This window comes from Sorghum bicolor, chromosome 1 (assembly GCF_000003195.3).
Source record: "Sorghum bicolor cultivar BTx623 chromosome 1, Sorghum_bicolor_NCBIv3, whole genome shotgun sequence".
Taxonomy (NCBI): Eukaryota; Viridiplantae; Streptophyta; class Magnoliopsida; order Poales; family Poaceae; genus Sorghum; species Sorghum bicolor.
In genome coordinates, this window is record NC_012870.2 from 73,100,147 (window position 1) to 73,120,358 (window position 20,212).

General features: G+C 46.2%; 2 protein-coding genes across 2 annotated transcripts; one reads left to right on the forward strand and one right to left on the reverse strand.

Annotated features, from left to right (window-relative positions):
- LOC8085297 (polygalacturonase) lies at nucleotides 3,664-7,297 on the reverse strand. Its single transcript, XM_002468224.2, has 9 exons — nucleotides 7,076-7,297; nucleotides 6,800-6,937; nucleotides 6,541-6,711; nucleotides 5,597-5,617; nucleotides 5,308-5,515; nucleotides 5,042-5,123; nucleotides 4,651-4,759; nucleotides 4,228-4,344; nucleotides 3,664-4,118 (listed from the first exon to the last, which is right to left on the reverse strand). Exons 1-9 carry the CDS (start codon nucleotides 7,295-7,297, stop codon nucleotides 3,894-3,896), a joined length of 1,293 nt encoding a protein of 430 aa, XP_002468269.2. The 3' UTR covers nucleotides 3,664-3,893.
- LOC8085298 (protein DETOXIFICATION 42) lies at nucleotides 10,261-19,819 on the forward strand. The gene is made up of 14 exons (XM_002465593.2): nucleotides 10,261-10,519; nucleotides 15,292-15,715; nucleotides 15,830-15,951; nucleotides 17,170-17,376; nucleotides 17,477-17,670; nucleotides 17,775-17,910; nucleotides 18,002-18,098; nucleotides 18,216-18,316; nucleotides 18,408-18,571; nucleotides 18,667-18,738; nucleotides 18,853-18,969; nucleotides 19,064-19,159; nucleotides 19,265-19,386; nucleotides 19,488-19,819. Exons 2-14 carry the CDS (start codon nucleotides 15,489-15,491, stop codon nucleotides 19,528-19,530), a joined length of 1,698 nt encoding a protein of 565 aa, XP_002465638.1. The 5' UTR covers nucleotides 10,261-10,519; nucleotides 15,292-15,488; the 3' UTR covers nucleotides 19,531-19,819.

The following is a 20,212-nucleotide window of genomic DNA, read 5'->3' on the forward strand; positions in this document are numbered from 1 at the left end:
TAATAAATTAACAAATACACTGTATTTTAGGACAAATGGAGTACTAACCAACATTGGGCCTCAATGCGTTCATATTCCCGTGGCTGCAAGTCTGCAACTAGATGTGTTCATCATAGATGGCACGGAGCCTCCATCTAATCCTAATCCACTCTCGTAGCTATAGCTAACTTGCATCAAATCATCTCAAATTTGTGAAGAATCAAGCTCTACCAACCTACCCAAATGGATCTTAGGGACTCTAGATAAATTATCTATAAGAGATATTTAGGTAGATTTTTTTCTAACTAATCTAAATGGAACCTGAATATTTTTCCCCAAATTTAGCTACTTATTAGTTGTTCTTGACTTGACATGGACTAGTTCTATCTACTTTTATTCTCAATTCGTAACCGAACCAAATTACTAATTTTCTACATTCTTTGTTTCAAATTTCTCTCTGCATCAATCAATCATATCTGGCATCAACTCTTTGATTATCAATGAAACAAACGTTGCTTTTTTGCGAGACCTTAGTTACAGACGCAAAGTTTTATGAACTTGTCAGATCGATAGAGAAGGGTTCTAAGCTAGGAAAGCTAGATATATACCATGGCTAAATACTATTAACCCCCTCACAATAAAAAAACACCATTCCCTAAAAACACTATTATCTCGTATTCTGAATTTCCAATATTTAGCTATTTATTAGCTATAGTTTTTCATCGGATCCTTATTTAGAGGTCTTTTTATTTTTTTTATAAATCTTTAAACTCTAGAACCCTCATGAGAAACATGACATTTGTGGTAGACGACATTGCTAGCTAGAGGCGGAGCCAAAAATATGATCTTTTTCCTTTTTCGGGTGGAGGGGAGGAGATGGCAACAATATAATTTTTCTAAAAAAAGGTCAATCTTATATTTTTCAGATAAACTATCTATACTTAGGGGTACTTGCCCCCTAACTCGGTTACTATTGCTAGCCTTGTCAAATGCAAAACACACACACAGAGAGAGAGAGAGAGAGAGTATTGATGGAGATATGGACTTATAATATAAATTATGGAAAAGAGTATGGAAAACAATGTTTTTTTCATTTCTCTATGTTCTATGTCACCTAACTACGTTATGTCTGATCTGATCTACTGAGAACAACTAACAGTAACAGAATAAGAGATAAATTGACGCTGGTTATCAATGGTTTAAACGATTTAGGCCCAAATGGTTTGATGGCAAGAGTTGTAACTACCGGTGCTTAATTTTTCGTCTCTGCCTTCTATAAATTAGTTCTGAATTTTGGATGTCAAACAAGAGGACTAATCATGAGCTACTCTTCATATATTTAGCTTATCATATTATAGTAGGCTAATTGTTTCTGAAAGGAAGACCGTTGAGCAAAGATCTCCAATATATTTAACCACAGTCGGTTATCAAACCTAAACTTAATTAAAGACTGCTACTAGAACCAACTAGCCAACTTAGTTAGGGCTAGCGCGCGCTCTCTCTCTCTCTTTTTTGGTCCCGGCATCATCAAACAACCTAATTCGGTGTGTAAAACCATGTACGGATTACTGTATTATAAACATTGTGCTACAAACAAGAATGACATTTATTTATTTCACTGGTCTCATGCCAGCATCACATATGCAGCTCGCACACGCCACAGAAGCATGCAGGTTGGCACCACTGCACACTCATTCACCGTCTGTCCGTGAGACCGTGACACGGCCGAGACAGAGAACATCCTCCAATCGACCATTCCTCCCAGCCAGCGTAGCAGTAGCCGAGTAGACCCCCCTGGTAGGCCTGCCGCTACACCGTACAGCACCACTACTGATCGTCGGTGGGTCGTGATGAAGTGATGATGACCCGACGCCTACAACAGAAAGCCTACCGGCCTACCGACCGTGCACGACGCCGCAGCTGCGCACCCGCCCCGTACGCGGCGCGTCACTGAGGTCTCGCTCCTCGGCTCCTCGCCTGCACTGCGGCGCACGCGCGTCACTGCGGCGACCCTCGAGCCCGCGACAGTACCCCCAAAACAGTACGCGCCGGGCCGCGCCATGTCACGCGGCCCACGCGACAGCCAATAGCAGTAAACTTGTCCCGCACCACCGCTCTGCGTGCGTGGCGCTCTCCGTGAAGCCACGACCCGCTCTCCCCGTCCCCGACCCCGCCTGCGTGTGCGCGCCATGCAGACTTGCAGAGGCAAGACTGGCAGGACACGGACGGCTGCAGGAGCCAGGAGCAGTCCAGCAGAGCAGAGCAGAGCACCTGCAAGGCTGCGCCTGCGGTTACTCGGGCGTGGCGGTGGGACCCGTGAAAATTTTTAAACCGGAGCCCCCCATAGCTCCAGTTCGGTTGGTAGCCCTAGCCAAGTCCGGGCCGTAACCGTAATTAACCGTGGCTGTTTAGTTTTGTTTATGATTTAAGTATTATTATAACGGCGCCGGCACAAACACACCCCGTTAGGTCCCGGCATCGTTCCCGCGGCCGGCCTGCGGCATGGACGTGCCCACGCGTTACCTCGGGCTCACGCCGGTCCGCTTCCTGCGCCGCGAGTGACATGCGGGACCGTGTCGTCTCGGCGCGCGGGCGGGCGGCCCGGGGCGCGGCGAGCCCGACGCTGGCCCGGCCACGGCCAGTTTCAAAACGCGACGCTGTCGCTGCGGACGTGGCCCTGGGTCTCTGAGCTGCGTTACCCGCGTGCGTGCGCGCGCCCTGTGACTGACATGTGGGGCGCCTGCCGCCTGGGCCTAGCTAGAACGGGGCCGGTTCGTTGTTCGCTCGGAGTCTACGCATGTGAAGCAGCAGCGACGGCCAGCAACCAGCCGGCCGGCAAGCCGGTTTTGAATTGGCGGCCAGGAGAGGGTATGACAGCAACAGCAAGCCTGCTGCGACCTGCGAGCGCAGGGCAGCTATGCAGGGGTCCGTTAATTGTACTGTACGTCAGTGAGAGCCAATCCATGCCGCAGGCAGGCAGGCAGGGCCGCAGGGGTTTGTTCAAGCCCAAATTTGAAGTTATACCTTGTACGCACCGTACGTCGAGCCGCCATGACCCGGCTCGTCGGAGGTCAGACGAGTGGAGGCTCCGAGCAGCGACCCACGACCACGACAAGCCTATAGAGAGAAGATCGGATTGGACGAACGACGATAGGTGCTACTTTCGTCACTTGCCACAACACAAGTACTACTAGGTGTCATGTTTATGTTTGCTCTGACTTGCGGGGAGCAAAATTGTGCAGTAATGCATTCTGAGTACTGTCGTGGAAAGCAATTTAAACGATATTTGGCTTTTTATTTTTTATTTATTAGGGATTTCAAACTTTTTTTTGAATGAGAGAATTCGTTGCTCTCTGCACAAGAGAGGATTGTAAGTTTGCGACAGGTTTTGTTCAGCTTCTTTCTTCATGCATGCTAGCAAATACATGCGTACAAAACCTCAGTGCGCAGCCAGCCCTTCACTTGCAGGTAGTACTGCTAAGTCTTCTGCATTCGGACACATTGTGTTTGTACGTCTTCGTCGGTGTTCAAACCAATTTACACGACCATTCTGTCATTCCCTGTAAAAAGAGCAAAGCCGTATGTGCTAGTGCCTGCCAAGGAATTTCAAAAATGAAGACACTGCTCATTGGTAAGCATTAAGATCCACTTAACCCCTAATCCAATTATATGTGCATCCAAACAAGTCCTAAGTACTTTAACCTCACATTGAGAAGTTGAACACATAATGCACCTTCCTCTTGTTCCATACTTTTTCCCTTGAAAAAGTCTGCTTTGTTACATCCAAACGCTTCTTTTAGAATCTCGCGTTCTAAGTTTTTGTAGGATTCCGAATTCCGGGTCATGCTAATCTTGTGTATTCACTACTCCTGCATTTTGACATGTACTATACATCATGTGCCTATATCCCTATGCTACATCTCTGCACTGCAAAAAGGGAAGTTATACCCAAATTGTACAACTGTAGCGTTCGTATAAGAACATGTAGCATATCTTCCTTCTCCAACCAAATAAATATCTTGCATTAGTATACCATCACAGTGCAGAGCGCCACTGCAAATAAAATTGACGGCGACTTTTGAAGCACTAGTTCCATGTATGTTTCTGTAGCGTATATTGCGTACGGCAACCGCTGATCCCTACACAGTGTGATGCACAAAACGTCATAAACATGTTTATTTTCTAGAGATCTAGAGATCTGATGAAGCAACAAAGAGATTTGGATCCATATATTGTAGGGGACCATACCTGTTCATGACAAGGTCTCTTGGAGTCACAGTAGTTCTGATCGATAATTATTGGGTTAGTAACGTTGTGCATTGATATATCTTGGAAGCTAATTCTTTCAGCATAGCCATGTCCTCCCTGTCAATGAAGTTATAAGAAACATTGTTAGAAGAAAATATGTTGCATAACAAATGCATGTGTTGTATTGTATCGGCACACAATTTTCCATGAAAATATGCGACACATAGTCCCTCATCTACAGTACAGGCTACAGTACTACAGAGCTTGTAGGAAACAAAGAAACAGGGGACTGCAAAAACAGAGGGAACAAAAGGTTATAGAGTCGTACGCCCCTTTTGGGAGCAACACTTTTCCTCAAAATTCAAAAAAGGGCTGGAAGTGTCCAAGTTTCCATGCCACTCAAGCGAGAAGATCATGCATTACCTGCCAAGTTTTGATCCTCACACCGTTGGTAGTGCCCAGCAGCGTGGCTTTCTCAACGAGGACATCAGAGACATGGGCCCAAGAGTTGTTTGCTCCTAGACTACCAATGCTGTAGCATCAAGCAAAGCAAACAACGCCAGGAAAGCATCAGAAACTCAGAACCCAATGTACAGTACAGCTTGTGGCCATGCCTTTACAAATGCCAAATTTGAAACATCAAATGCCTATATCTGTAAACAATGGATGTGGTATCGTCAGAACGCGTGCAACTCTAAATTTCATCGTGTGGTAAATCGTGTAACAGCATCTGGATTCTTCTTCTTGTTGTTGTTTTTTTAGATTAGCACCATCCATTCTACTAGCACATATTTGCAGACGTGTACGGGTATACCTTATTCCATGGCCCGGTCCGCAAAATATGCTGGTTACCCGTACAAACATTGATCCAGTCACAATGGATATACAGTCATCCCCTGCATCATCACAGAAGCGAGAGAAAAACCAAACTCAGCCTACGCTTTCTCTAATCAGAAAATAAGTACGAGTGCTGGCCACACGAATCTCTCCGTGCACATGATCTTCTGCCGTGACCAACTTCTTGAACATATGAAGGGGACGAGGGATGCGAATGAGACATCACAATGGGCACATACATACCTGTGCTGATGGTGCACTTGCTTATGGACACTTCCCTGCTGTTGGACACATGGATGCCGTCGGTGTTGGGGCTCCACCCCGGTGCAGTGATGAGCAGCTTCGACACGACCACGTTCCACGAGTAGGCGATCGCGACGTGCATCTGCATGCTGTCTCTCACCTCCAGCTCCTCCACCACCAGGTGGGTGCACCTCCTGAAGTACAGTGCCTGAAACTCGGCAGCTGAAACACCTTGCCGATGATGCACATTATTATATCAACTGAAAGTTTTCCGGGTCAGGAAAGGTACCGTCGGACCGATGACGCATCGCTGATGGATGGACAAACAAAAGGAAAAATAAAAAAAAAGAAAATTCCATCTGAGAAAATTTGGAAATGTGCATGACATGCTAAGTACCGCAAGGAATTTAAAGAGTAAAGTCCATCACCGGTCCCTAAACTTATTTGCGTGTGTCATCCCGGTCCTTAAACTCACAAAACGATTGTTTAGGTACCTAAACTTATTCGGCTGTGTCAACCTAGTCCCTAAACTTAGAAATCTCCCATATAGGTCCTCAAACTTGTTCAGTTGTGTCATCCCAGTCCCTAAACTTGTTTTTAAGTCACATCCAGATCAAAGCAGGGCGAATCTAAAAACTCTATATAGGAAAATAATTCATAACTTTTTCAAATGAACTCAAATGAAGATAAACTTTATATCAAATTTGTAGTAAGCAATGCGATCTACAACTTTGTAGTTGAAAAGTTTTTAAATTGAAATCTTTTGGGGTCCCAAAATATTTTTTGAAAGTTTTTAGATCTAGAAATTTAAAAATTAAAATTAAATTTTGTGATATTAAACGACTTTAAATAAAAAACATTTCAACTATAAAGTTGTAGAACGCATTAAGGGCTACAACTTTGATATAAAGTTTGTCTTCATTCGAGTACATATGAAAAAGTTATGAATTATTTTTAATATAGAGTTTTTAGATCACTTTGTTTTGACCCAGATGAGACTTAAAATCAAGTTTAGGGACCCGGATGACACAACTGAACAAATTTGAGGACTTAAACGAGTGATTTTTAAGTTTAGGGACCGAGATGACACAACTAAACAGGTTTAGAGACTGAGACGATACAGACGAACAAGTTCGAGGATCTAAATGGTCGATTTACGAGTTTAGGGACTGGGATGACATATTAATACAAGTTTAGGGACCGGTGATGGACTTTACTCGAATTTAAACATACCATTGATTTGTTGAGCTTGCACGAGTTGATCCACCACTGAAGCCCGTTGCCATCGAGGGTGCCGCCGCCGAGGACACGGAGGCGATCGATGCCCTCGAACGTGATCCACTCCTGCAGATCCTGATCCAGCCAGACCGATCGGTTGGACGGCGCCTCCAGCGTTCCCTTTATCTGATCGCTTAATAATAAGGAACATTAGAACCCAATAAACAACAATGAGCGGCGCAGCTTGTACATTAACGAGCAGGAGGAGGCTCACCATCGCAGTGATCGAGACAGCTCTGCAGGGGCCACGGAAGATGACGGGCATCAGGAGGTAGGCCTTGCCCTCGGGCACGAGGAACACGGACCGGTCATCGGAGGAGTTGCAGGCCTCGCTCCACGCCTCGAGAAACGCCTGAAGAAACGCGTGCAGTGCAGCATCGATCAGAAAGTGCAGCCGCCGGAGCAGACTGACCGCTCGCACCGCTAAGACGATTGTGTCTGTCACCGAGCAATCGAGAGAACAACAAGATCAGCTAGCAAATTAATTCACCTCGGTGACGTGGTCGCCGCCGGCATCTCCGGCTCCGTAGTCATCGACGTCGACGACCCTCGGCGGCGGTCCGGACCTGAGCCACAGCTCGTCTGAATTCTCTGCTGCCGGGCCGTCAGCCTCCGGGAAAACTTCCTGCGAACTGGCGCCGTGGTGTACTAGCATGTAGACAAAGATCAACGTGGTGACGATGCAGGCTAGGGGAAGCCTCGCGGGACCCATCCGGAGATGGGGAGCTCAGGCGAATGGAGAAGAGGAAGGGACGAGCATTTTAGCATCCAACTTCTTCGGAGAGATCATCAAACTCGGCGAGCATAACTCTTGCGTTGCTCGGGAGCTCTGCAACTGACAGGCGGCGGCCGCTAGTGTAGATCAAATCTCCAAGTGCCCTGGTTATACTTGGTGCTTCCGATGACTTGTGGGGCCAAGAGCTTGTCTACGGGGTCCCACCTGTCATTACTGTCTCAGTTTGGATGTGTAGGCGTTGTTTCAGCTTCAGCCTTCTTCTGGAGCATAGTTTGGAAATTGCTAGTTTTTCCGAAAGGAATTTTAGGATACAGATCGATCAGTTCCTTCCTTTTCTGGCTCACAATTAGGAGTAACTTTTTTTTACGAGGAAGTTCTAAATATCTAGCCGTCCTTGTGGAAGCATAAACGCACGAGTTTAATTACCCACCTCTCATTTATTTTGGATATCTTGCCTTACACATATCTTTAGGAACATCTTGCCTTTCACTACACATGATCCTCACGTCTCCTTTTGGGCTGGTGGCCCATTGTCCCTACGCTAGTTACGGCCATGGGCTAATATTTGGGCTGTAAGTAATATCATCTCGTTTTCAGAATGGCCCACGAACAGGAGAACATAGGCCTTGTTTAGTTTAAAAAAAATTTATAAATTTTTTTAGATTCTCTGTCACATCGAATCTTTAGACGTATGCATAGAGTATTAAATATAAACGAAAATAAAAACTAATTGCACAGTTTGGTCGGAATTGACGAGACAATTTTTTTAACCGTAGTTAGTCTATGATTGAACAATATTTATCAAATACAAACGAAAGTGGTACTATTTTTATTTTGTAATTTTTTTGAAACTAAACAAGACCATGGCATGCGGAGGAGCAAGTGGAAAACACATGTTGCCCACGTCAACGCCGATCGTCGTGACGTTCGTCCACACCGCCGTCGTCGTAGGAGTAGCACGGAGCGGTGAACACTCCGTTGCCTCCAGCTAGCACAGGAGAAATCACTGGGGCGCATGCAAGAGCAAGATTTCCGGCCTCTCCATCCAGCGCCGCCCTTGCCCTTATCATCAGCGCGCGGGCCTTTCTGCATGCTTTTCTTTCGGCAAATCGCTGCCATCTCTGAATAACCCAACTCTGTAAAAAGTGGCCGCTTTTTTTTTTTTTTGATTGACTTGGATGTGAAGGAGGCTACTGTACGTACTGATAGTGCCGATAACATTTCCTGAACAACATAACACGACAATGGGATTGCTAGCTAGCTTTTTCTTCTGTTAAAGCTGTACGTACACACCGCCTTTTAATTTTCCCCAGCATATCCTTGTTCGATTATGCGCTAGATGTCACCTTCCATCACGCTTTTTTTTTTCTGCATTCTCGATGAACTAGCAAGTGTAAAGAGCAATCGAGGACGACATGGACAGCCGGTAGCTAGTCCATCGCGTGGTTTGAACAAACTAGTCCACCGGCTTGAGGAACAAACCCCATCTCATCATCATCACTAGATACAGGAACGAGTACTGTGAAAATTGGAAAGAGAATTCCCACACTTGGCCAATTAATTAGCCCCAGGCCTGTCAAAAGGGAAAGAGTTGATATGAACACTTACATTTTCTTGGTAGAGAGGTTTATTATGTAGGAGTTGAAAATGTGTTATGCTATTCAAAACAGAGAGTTTTATGAAACAGTTAACAAGATTGCCACATGTGTTGGTAATTATGCTAAATATAACTCTACGAAAATCAATCTCTCTCTCTCTCTCTCTCTCTCTCTGGTAAATAAGCGAATCGAGTAAGTAGATTTGTTGATGTGTCAATAATCACTATATTAATTAAATGAGAATGAAACTCTACTGAGACTCGATCACCTTGGAGAAGAGGAGCTTGGGCATGCACACATAGGCCTTTTCTCTGGTCTGTAGGATTAAATTGTAATGGTAGGTTGAGAACTTAGCCAGCCGTTGAACTTGGCCGGCAGCATGAATGGTGCCGCCTCCGATCCGCCTAAAGTGAGCACGCATATGCATATTTGTTATTACTAGCATATACACACAGCAACCATTCAGGCGGGGCAAATACTAAAGGTAATCGCCACAGCAACTTATCAAAGCGGCGGACGGGCGGAGTGCTCTAGCTTCCAACTCCCGGCGGCCCGTCTCGGCGAGTCGTTGGCGGTGGAGCTTCAACTCCGGCTCGGCGGTGAATAAAAAATACCACGGCGCGTGCACCACACTGTCTCCCTGCCACTCCCGTCTCTCTCCCCGTCCCGACTCCCAGCACGGCAAGGCCGTAACCTAACATTCCCACGTACGGGTACGGCTGGCTTCCCACAGGCCACAGGTAGACAGTAGTGCTCCCCTGGCTCCACTAGCAGGCCCAATCAGCGTTCCCACCCGGGACCCGGAGAGACGAGACGAAGCCGGAAACCGTGGGCCGCGACGAGTGGGCCAGGCTTTCCATTGCCGGCCTCCAAGCCAGTCAGTGGGCCCCTTATTTCTTCTTCCTCCTCTCAAAAACAAAACAGAAAGGAACACAAAGCTAGCCTAAGGTAGTGATGAGTGGAAAGTGGCCTACTATGCTAAAAGGAAAAAAAAATATCCTCCATTTTTCTATACTGGAGCACACACACAACACAGGCACGAGCCCAGAAGAAGCCCCGCACATTGTGACGCTCCGATTGGGACAACCCCGCCACGCGGCCGGCGAAGCGCCAACTGCTCGATGACACGTCGGGGAGGGAGAGGTGCGCGGTGGTCTGGCCGGGGCGGCGACAAGGTCCGGGCTCGTGGAGGCCACGCGGCGCGAGAGTAAACAAGGCATATTTCTTCCGCTATTGCGACTCCGCCCTGGACTCCAACTCTGCCAAACAGACTGCGCGCGGCAGCCCAAGAATCCGCCGGGCCCTCGAGCCGTCGCGCGACCGCAAGTACACGCGCACCCGCGCCGCGCACGCCTTCGTGGCTTCGTCGCCTTTGCCCTTTGCGATTTGCGTCGCGGGGAGTGTTTGGATGCTGCCTGCGCTGAGCTGCTTTTGCCTTTGCATGCCGCCTATTTATAGAGCCACCCAACCAGCCAACCCCGGCAAGGCAAGTGAGCAGCACAGCAGCAGCAGCAGCAGCAAGCAAAGAAGCCCGCGGCTGGCCTCCGTACCCCGCCGGCCGGACGTGCGCGTGGTAGCTAGTTTTTCGGTCAGGCCAGAGGTACGTGCGCACACCCCACCCTGCCACGATCATATCGATCGCCTTCCGTTAGTTCCTGCTTCCAGTTCAGCTTTCGAGCATCATCGATCAGTCTGCCGTACGTTTTGGTTCTCGGCTTCTTCTCTTGCCTTTGCAAGAAGGGATCGACGATCCGTGTCCATTGGAGGGTCCTGTGGCCACAGTGAGCCATGGACCGTGGCGTGGATCGCGCGGAACGTACGGCACCACAAGTACAAAGTGCGTGATCACACTGCTGCTGTTTTGCTCTAACGTCGTACGCCGGGTGACGTTTTCAGTTAGGTGAACGGTAGCGACTCGTCTTGACGGGTGACGTCATATTTCCCGTGGCGCTACAGAAAATGTGATCACCAACATTTGCAGTGGCAGGTCCCCTTGCTTGCCACTCGATCCCACGATCCACTGACTAATCCTGGAGTCATGTCTGATGTCTCTCTCTCAGAGTATGAAATCGTAAATACACGGGGTGGGGTAGTTCTAGTACCTTCTACTGCATGCATGCATGGATAATTATGGTGGTGGTGGGGGGGGGGGGGGGGGTTCATCAGTCATCATGTCTCGCTGTGAAAACTCCATTTCAGCTGCTTGCTCACTCAAGTTCTATCATTATACATACTTCTCCATCACTCTTCCGCAAGTATAGATGTCGAACCAAATTCAGTTCCATTATTATATATAGCAAAACACTTGATGCAGTATGTTGTCGTCAGTACGTCCAAGCAGTAGTGGTTTAGGTTTGAGCAAGTGGCTCACATTTCAGTTGCTGGAGAGACAATGGTTGCCGCAGATCAAAAGTACGTCCGGTCGGTGTTGTGAGAAATAACGATCAGGCCAGGCTATCTAGATACACACGCAAACGTCAAAATGTGGCCCTCTCTGTTTCTACTAAATACCCTTTTGTTCGTTTCATTGCAACCGCACATCCAAAAGCCGGCAACGGACGATCTGTGTAGAGCTTTGTAGTTTTCTAAAGTTGCTTAACTGCGTTGGTCATGACGCAGCTCGCATTTGGGAGCTTTTATTGGATAATCGAACCTCATTGCTCTTCCTTTTCTCCTTTTATGCTTCTAGAGAGCGGCTAAACAGTCAAAAGACAGTTTTCATGATCCAGGATTTCTTTTTGCGCTGCATATATACACGTATCTATTGTCTAATCACTCAAACCACTCGATATGTGTCTTAAATGTTGGGGAATTTAATGCTATAACTTTAGTAGTATTTGATATAAGATGCTAAAGCATGTATGAAACTGCATGCAAGGATTCACCAAACAGTAATTATATATAGTTACAGAAACCGTCATGCAACCTTCTGATTGCTCTTCGTACCATGCAAATTGCGAACACGTACTACTCTTCTTGCTTTTTTGACTGAGTGCATATATATCAATGATTCCACTGAATTCGATGTCCAAATTATATATATTTAGCCTAGATTAGCAAGGTATCCCATCGCCAATCACATTGACAAAGAGAGCTACCACTAACTTCCTTATCAATTTCAAAAAAGAAAACTTCCTTATCATATTGCAATAGTTTACATCCGTGTGGGTTGCTACAAACCGCCAGTGGATTAACATCATGTCAGCACTAATAGGACGATTGGTGGTGTCAGAGCTCTTTTCCTTTATGAAAAAGTACACAGTTTACTCTGGGATTTTTACTTTACTTAACACAGTTCAGAGCGAGAGCTAAGTATGTTTTTATGCCTTCTTGGTATAACAACAAGACAAAACATGACAGGAAACTCTCGAGATGGTTTGCCCGTTTTTTGTTTCTTTCTTCTTCTCGCTCTGCTTGTTTCAGCCTTGAATGTATTCATGGACTTATTTTTAGATATACTCCCTCCAGTTCAATATGCATGCATGTTGTTGACGACACCAACATAGTCTGTCTCTTGAGCAAAAAAATAAAAAAAATAAAAAAAAATCGAACTTTCAAGTAAAATAGCAATACCAAAACTTACATAGTCAATATGTGGGCTTAAAAAGTTTGACATACAAGGTTTCAAAACGACACTCCTTTTATACCCATAAAGAAAGTCATTTTGGACAATGTTTGAGTTAAACTTTGGGAATATAAATCATAAATAACTTTTAAATTGTTAAGTTTGGAAATGTGAAAACCATACGAATAGATTTGTCTTAAAAATACTTTTATAAAAATATACATATACCACTTTTTGATAAATATTGTTATAAAAACAAGAGTCAAAGTTAGATTTTAGAGACCGTGTCGTTGTCCTAAACGACTTTCTTTACAGATATGGAGGGAGTACGTACTTTTTTTGTGAGACCCAGTTACAGACACAGCCGCTTACAAACATGAACACACACTCACTCATATGAATGTACGCACGCACACTCTATCCTATAAAAACCTCCAAAGAACCGAGTTGGACCGAGCAAATCTTGAGATTGACGAAGTCACCATAGACGCCTTGTTGTCGACGGACACGTCACTTTTGAATAAGAGAAAGTAGCAAGTAGCTTCGTTGTGATTATAACTCCTCGAACACAGATAATAGACTAACAAATTTTCATGGGAACACTGTTTGGAAATCCAAAAATACCATGTGACTGGAGGAAAGGATATGATGGTCCTCTTTTCATCTTTCTCCTTGGAACGAGTGAGCAATTGAAGAGCTCCACTTCTAGTGGGAGAAACAAATAGGACCTGCCTGTCTTTTCGCTGTTCCCAAACATGACGGGCCAAAAGGAGAAAAGGGAAAAAAAAGGAACAAATGTACTAACGCGCTGGCAGAACTTGCAAGGAAATAACACCTCGAAAATATCAGTGCCCTAGCTAGTATTAGCTACCCCCTCTACATTTTTTTTTCTGAGGCCATTCTCAATGAACTGTTGGGACGCTAGTTTTTTTTCTTCTCTTAGGGCACCCATAACAAATATCTTAGTATTAACATCATAACATGTGGCACTAGATATTTTTTTCTTAAAGAACCATGTAGGAAAGATAAAGGAGGAGAGAAAAAAAGTGTTGTTGGGCAAGGGGTCAATGGATCTATATGCAAGCATGTGTAATTAGGCCAGCATGGTATCAGTGTCCAAACAACCTCACAATGTCATGAGGGGGCCATTTAAACAAAATTAGATACTTGAACAGCTGCAGATCATGTTTCATAGTTGAGAAGAGTTATACAGTCAACTTTTCATATTTTAAGATGTTAACTTTTTAATATGTTCAATGAAACCACTTTCAAAACCACTTTAGAGGATTACTTAGACAACTTATTAAGGGCAGAATACGTGGCTTTATAGGTGAGTAAAGTAGACAACTACCAATGAGGGGTTAAGTTGACATTTTTTCGCATAGAAACAAGCTAAGGCCAGTCTCAATGCATAGTTTCATGACACATTTACCAAGACTATAAACTAGGTAACCGAGTCACATGAGTTTCATGGAGATGAAACTCTTCTCTCATCTGATAAAACTCCTTCATTTAGTGACTCTGCTAAGTCAATAATTTTTACTTATGTGGCACTCTATTTAATGTGCATGACACTCTCATGAAACATGCATTGAAACTAGCCTAAAATAGACCAAATAAACACAACACTAGACTGATCTGAAATGCTCAAGAATCTCCGGGAGTGAATTTTTATCCATGCCTACGCTCTGTCACACCACCAACTAATCCAATACATCCATCCGATAATCTTACCATCATGCCCACCTGGTCAAGAATGTCGCCACAAATCCTTGCCTGCCTAGTGTCGCCCATGCCCCGTTGCCGTCGTCGATCCGAATCTCTATCCGATCGGCCGTCGCTGGATTAATTTGCACTGTGGGTCTGGGGCTACGCCGGCGGCTACCAGATCATCATGTAGCGCCGTTGCATGCAGAGCAACGACCGGGGAGTTGTATAGCCAGTAGTAGCGTAGGCCGTTTGGAAATGGATAATGGATAATTGGATATACTGCTTTCCTTCTGTATTTCCACCTCTTGCAAGGAGTAGCTCATTACCAGTACAGTACCTCCAGTTCAATTCTGGATTCACTTTGGGTAAACGCTCACACCATTTCCCGTAACGGGCCGGAGAACAACAGGGGCTCGAGCACAGAGCAGAGGTCGTCACTTCGGCCGGCCCGTGCTGCGCCGTCGCCGGCCATCGCGTACGGCGCGCGGGCGAAGCCGTACGTACGTATCAATATGGGTTCATGACACGCCACAACGTAACAAAGACTCGAGCAACGGAGCAGGTTGCGAGCAACGGTATAATAACGGCGTACTATGTCGGCTAGAAGTAACAGCTACCAATACTACCGGTAACAAGCACGTACGGCAGTGACACCGCCACGGGCAACCGTGAAGGGCGTCACTTGCATCGGCAGACACGCAACGAAGCAACGTAACAGCAGATCAGCCACCAACGCAACAGGGTTCCGCGGTCGACTGCTGGCTGCAAAGTGCGCGCTAGTGATACTATGAGACCCGCCGCGCTCCGCACGGATCGCGCCCCGCGAGAGCTCAGAACTGCGTTGCGCTCTCGGTCGGTTCCGGCCTTGCCTTGCGCTGCATGCGGAGGCGACGCGCTCGCTGGCTGTCAGTGGCTGGGTTCGCGTACGCGGCGGCGGCGGCGAAGGCGGCCTGGAAAAAGTGGACGGCCGGGTTCGTTGGTGCTACTATGATAACTGACCGGCAGAGTCCAGAGACGAGCTCGAGCGCGCGCCGGGTCTCTCCTTCAATTTCTCCCATGCTGATCACTGACACTCGCCTGGCCTTTCACTGTGGCAGCTGATCGTCTCCTGATAAGCAAGCGCCGCACGGCAACGGCACACGCGACGTGGAGGTGTATAAGTACGGGTGCGTCTCCCGCTGCTGCCTGCCGCGACATCTCCCGCTCCCGCTCCCTCTCGCTCTCTCGCCGGTGCGAGCGCTGAGAGCTCAGGCGAGGAGCGTCTAGCTAGCTCAGTACCTGGTTGAAGCAGAGCATGGAGGACAACGGTGCCGCTGCCGCCAACGCTGCTCCAGCGACGAGCATGCTGCCAGCTGCCGAGAAGCACGTGGCGATCCCTGATGACGCCGCGGCGGCGGCGGCAGCTACGAACGCTACCGCCGGCGAGGAGAACAAGGTGGAGGAGGAGGACGCGCCGGAGCCCGCATTATTGGCCTGCGGGCCGAGGAAGACGGGGCTCCATCTTTTCGTCATGAACATCAGGTACGTGCGTTTGCTTGTGCGCAGGTTGCATTAGCGACCGAACCATTGCTTGCTGATCAAACCATGCTTGAACGTCTGACGAACTGGTTGCCACCATACGATGCGATACGACAGGAGCGTCTTCAAGCTCGACGACCTCGGATCGGAGGTGCTCCGCATTGCAGTGCCCGCCTCGCTCGCTTTGGCGGCCGATCCGCTCGCCTCCTTGGTGGACACGGCGTTCATCGGCCGTTTAGGTAATATTTATAACTCCTGAACTGATGAAAATCTTCCTGCTCCCATCTTATGCTTTCAAGGTTTCATCTGTGTACATACATTGCCGTGGCTGCACCAAGGTCACTTGATCACTGGGTTCAGTTCACAAATCACAATCGAGCCCATCACAACTCATTTCCTCTTACATGTCAGTCTTGCATGTGGTGTGAATGCATATCCGTTTGCCTTTTGCAGTTCTAGTGAACATTCGCTACTTCTTTCCCTTTTGTCATTTTGGTAAAGTAACCAACTTCATTCCTGCTGAAATGTGCCTTTCAGTTTTCAGTTTTATATATATACTATACATAGCCGGCAAATCGAATACGTACATGCTAAAAACATCCAAGACGTCTGCGCAGTGTGCTCTCGAACGTTTCGTGTTTACTGATGATGCTCACCATGTCGTTTTCTGTTTCATGTCAATGTTGTTGACATCTGACTCGAATGTCTTCACCTAGAGGAGCTACAGCTGTCATTATTTATTTTTTTTCTTTTGACGGCGGAAAACCCTGCTTTTATAAAGCACAAATAGGTACAGCATTGCTGGGATTAACAGCTTACACTGAAGAGAACAAAAAGGCCGTGGAGTGCAACGGCAACACTACCTCCACAACAACTAAGCAACGGAGCTTACCAAGCTCAAAACACTCTACCAGAAAGATAAGATAAGCAAGTGACAAGCCATAACTACAGCTATCATTGTTAGATTCCCTTCTATTCCTGTTCCCTTCTTTCTCCTTAAGCTTCATCGCCAGAAAAAAAAGAAGAAGAAGACGTTTTACCCATTATCACAATAGCGTCCTTTCTGAATCTTCATCCACGTGTGCTGCCGTTTTCTTGTTAGAATTGATCGGTTGCCTCAGATAGGACCTAGCTAGTAATATATATACGCCAAGGGCATCCTTTCTGTTTTATTCTCTTTTGATTGATGATAAGACGGTTATCGTTTCCTTCTGGTCGAATTGTACCATAGGCCTATCTCACTATTTGTTTTCCCATTTTTACACTTCTATGATTTATAACTAGGACCAGCAACTTTAGTTTGCCATTGAATATTTATGCTAGTTGCAAGGCATAAGTGGAAGCACTCAGCCATTTTCAGAAATATACTCGATTACATCAATATCAGCTCATCATTACTAGTCTAAAATATAATAATGCTATCGAATTAATCTGTGTGCAATAATTGGAATGGTCAGGTTCGGTGGAGATTGCCGCTGTTGGTGTTTCAATCGCCATATTTAACCAGGTCTCGAAAGTCTGTATCTACCCTCTTGTTAGCGTTACAACATCATTTGTCGCGGAGGAAGACGCTATCATCAGTAAAGCTATCGAAGAAAAGAGCAGTCAAGACCTGGAGAAAGCTTCCCATGTGGATTCAGAAACCAACAATTTGCCTGCATCTGGTACCTAGTTCTTGGAAAATATTTATATGGTTTCAGAATTTGAGCCGTAACCACCTCTGCGTTTATCGTCGTTATACCTAATGCTAAACTTTATTTCTAGGTCCTGATTTGGCAGAATGCGTGAACTCATGCATCCCCACAGAGTGTACAGATCTCCCCAACCAAGGGTGCAAGAAGAGGTACATACCATCGGTCACGTCAGCACTAATAGTTGGTTCAATTCTCGGACTGCTTCAGGCTGTCTTCCTGGTTTTTTCAGCGAAATTTGTACTAAACATCATGGGTGTTAAATCTGTGAGTGCTATTATTTATATTAATTTCCCTGATCAAGTTTATTTTGCCAGCCTATTTTCATACATCATATAATGTTTTCATCCATTTATGTTGTGGTATTTTAGGGATCCCCAATGCAAAAACCTGCAGTTCGCTACCTAACAATAAGATCTCTTGGTGCCCCTGCTGTGCTATTGTCTCTGGCCATGCAAGGGGTTTTCCGGGGATTCAAGGACACGAAGACACCATTATATGCTACTGGTAAGAACAAAAAACACTGTTGCACACCTGTAGTGCCAATGAAACAGAGGAGCTGTTCATGTATCTGACATTGCTAACTTTTTCTTTTCAGTGGTCGGGGACGCGGCGAACATCATACTAGACCCAATTTTGATGTTTGTTTGCCATATGGGCGTCACTGGTGCAGCTATTGCTCATGTTGTTTCTCAGTAAGTTTCAGACACCAGCCACACTTGCAGCTAGTATCTGTTTTCCCCAAGAGAAAAGCAACAGCTTCTGTATTTCTATGATAAGCTTATCCTGACCTTTTTCTCTCCTTATTGCAGGTACCTGATAACATTGATATTGTTGTGCCGGCTCGTCCAGCAAGTTGATGTTATCCCACCTAGCATTAAATCTCTGAAATTTGGGCGATTTCTTGGATGTGGTGAGATACCGTTGGAATCCAGAGACCGGATAACATCTCTAACTAACGAACGTATCCTGAAAAAGGAGACTGAACTTTATTTCTGTTTCAGGATTCCTACTGCTTGCAAGGGTTGTTGCGGTGACGTTCTGCGTCACGTTGGCGGCGTCCCTGGCTGCTCGCCATGGACCAACCATCATGGCAGGCTTCCAAATCTGCTGTCAGCTCTGGCTGGCCACATCTCTCCTTGCCGATGGATTGGCCGTGGCAGGACAGGTCAGATTACAGCCATGTAGACTAGGTGATGTAGTACGTTTCATAGCCAAACAGCATGTTACGAACTAAATCCTGCTGTCAATGATCAATTGCAGGCAGTGCTTGCAAGTGCGTTTGCCAAGAATGACAAGAAGAAGGTTGTTGCCGCGACGTCCCGTGTGTTGCAGGTAAACTCACAATAGGGCAGCAATATTTACCAGAGATCTTTGCCGATCTTTTTTCCTTCATCAGCAACTAGGTGCCGTGCCATGCTAATGGCCCTCTTCCTGTTCACCTTGCAGCTGAGCATTGTCCTGGGCATGGGTCTCACTGTCGTGCTGGGACTTGCTATGAGGTTCGGGGCTGGCATTTTCACAAGCGACCTGCCCGTGATCGAAGTCATTCACAAAGGCATCCCGGTAAGAACGAGACCTGCCTGTTAAAAGGGAGCCCCCATATGTAAGCATTTCGCAAGATTCAGACACTGACAGTTTTTGTTTCATCTCGGTTCAGTTTGTTGCCGGCACACAGACCATCAATTCCCTGGCCTTCGTGTTTGATGGCATCAACTTTGGAGCATCAGACTACACATACTCTGCTTACTCCATGGTAAACCTCTTTTCACATCTTCTGATAAAAAAAGAAAAACCCGTCATGTTTCATTGTTTCAGCTCTGAAACTCTTCCCAACAATGAACCCAATGAAAATCTTCAGGTTGCTGTTGCGTCCGTGTCGATACCATGCTTGGTGTACCTTTCTGTGCATAACGGATTCATCGGTATATGGATCGCATTGACGATCTACATGAGCCTGAGGACCATAGCTAGCACCTGGAGGTATGATACTACTCTCTTATCCTCCATCCTCACTCTATGGTAGCTGCTAGCTCTGGCCACTCCACTCATCTAAGTTATGTTGTTGTTGCTCCTATCTGCAGGATGGGGGCAGCCAGGGGACCATGGAAGTTTCTCCGGAAGTGATGATGGATTGGCTTCGAAGATGATCTGTGGCACACTGCTGATAGATAAGGCTGCACAGGCGCCTCTCATGTAGCATCAGCATAGTATAGTACGTGTTCTGCTGGTGTTGGATATCGGAGGTAGATGTAGCTATGGGCCTATCCGTTTCCTGATCGTCTGACTTGTGGCCTTGCGTGGAGAGTTTACGTTGCCCCTTCGATTCATGTTGTATCACGCCAGGATGGCAGTTTTAATACTGTACCATGCATCGGTGTCTTTCTATAGTAATTCCATTCTTATCTCCCTTATATTTATCTTTCTGCAAGCTATTTTTTTCCTTGTTTGAGACACTGCAAGAACTGTTTTATCGTGTGGAAGAAGCAAAACAACAGTGCTCAAAGAGATGTGGAGTACAGGAGTCCTGAGTGCCAGTTCAGGGTGCTTTAATTTGTTATCGGGAACCAGACAATCCGATAACAATCCATACTTTAAACCAACGGGAGGCTAAGACTACCATCAGTTAGGAGTGGAATGTCAATCCTATACTGCTAGCACAACCACGATAAGTTCAGAAATTTCAAGCCTACTGCCTTGTGAAGTCTGACAGACATAGGGCCAACTTTTTAGGCATATATATCTATTTTCAACCTATAATCAAGAACATGGAAAATGCTCAGACAACATGAAATCATTCTAGTCTTTT

Bases quoted from the DNA above. Each gene is read 5' to 3' on its own strand.
- LOC8085297 (XM_002468224.2), bottom strand. From the start codon at position 7,297: ATGGGTCCCGCGAGGCTTCCCCTAGCCTGCATCGTCACCACGTTGATC. The intron at 5,618-6,540 runs GTATGTTTAAAT...TCCATCCATCAG, and splicing joins GCAAGCTCAACAAATCAATG to CGATGCGTCATCGGTCCGAC. The intron at 5,124-5,307 runs GTATGTATGTGC...GTGATGATGCAG, and splicing joins CAAGTGCACCATCAGCACAG to GGGATGACTGTATATCCATT.
- LOC8085298 (XM_002465593.2), top strand. From the start codon at position 15,489: ATGGAGGACAACGGTGCCGCTGCCGCCAACGCTGCTCCAGCGACGAGC. The intron at 15,952-17,169 runs GTAATATTTATA...TGGAATGGTCAG, and splicing joins GGCGTTCATCGGCCGTTTAG to GTTCGGTGGAGATTGCCGCT. The intron at 18,970-19,063 runs GTAAGAACGAGA...ATCTCGGTTCAG, and splicing joins TCATTCACAAAGGCATCCCG to TTTGTTGCCGGCACACAGAC.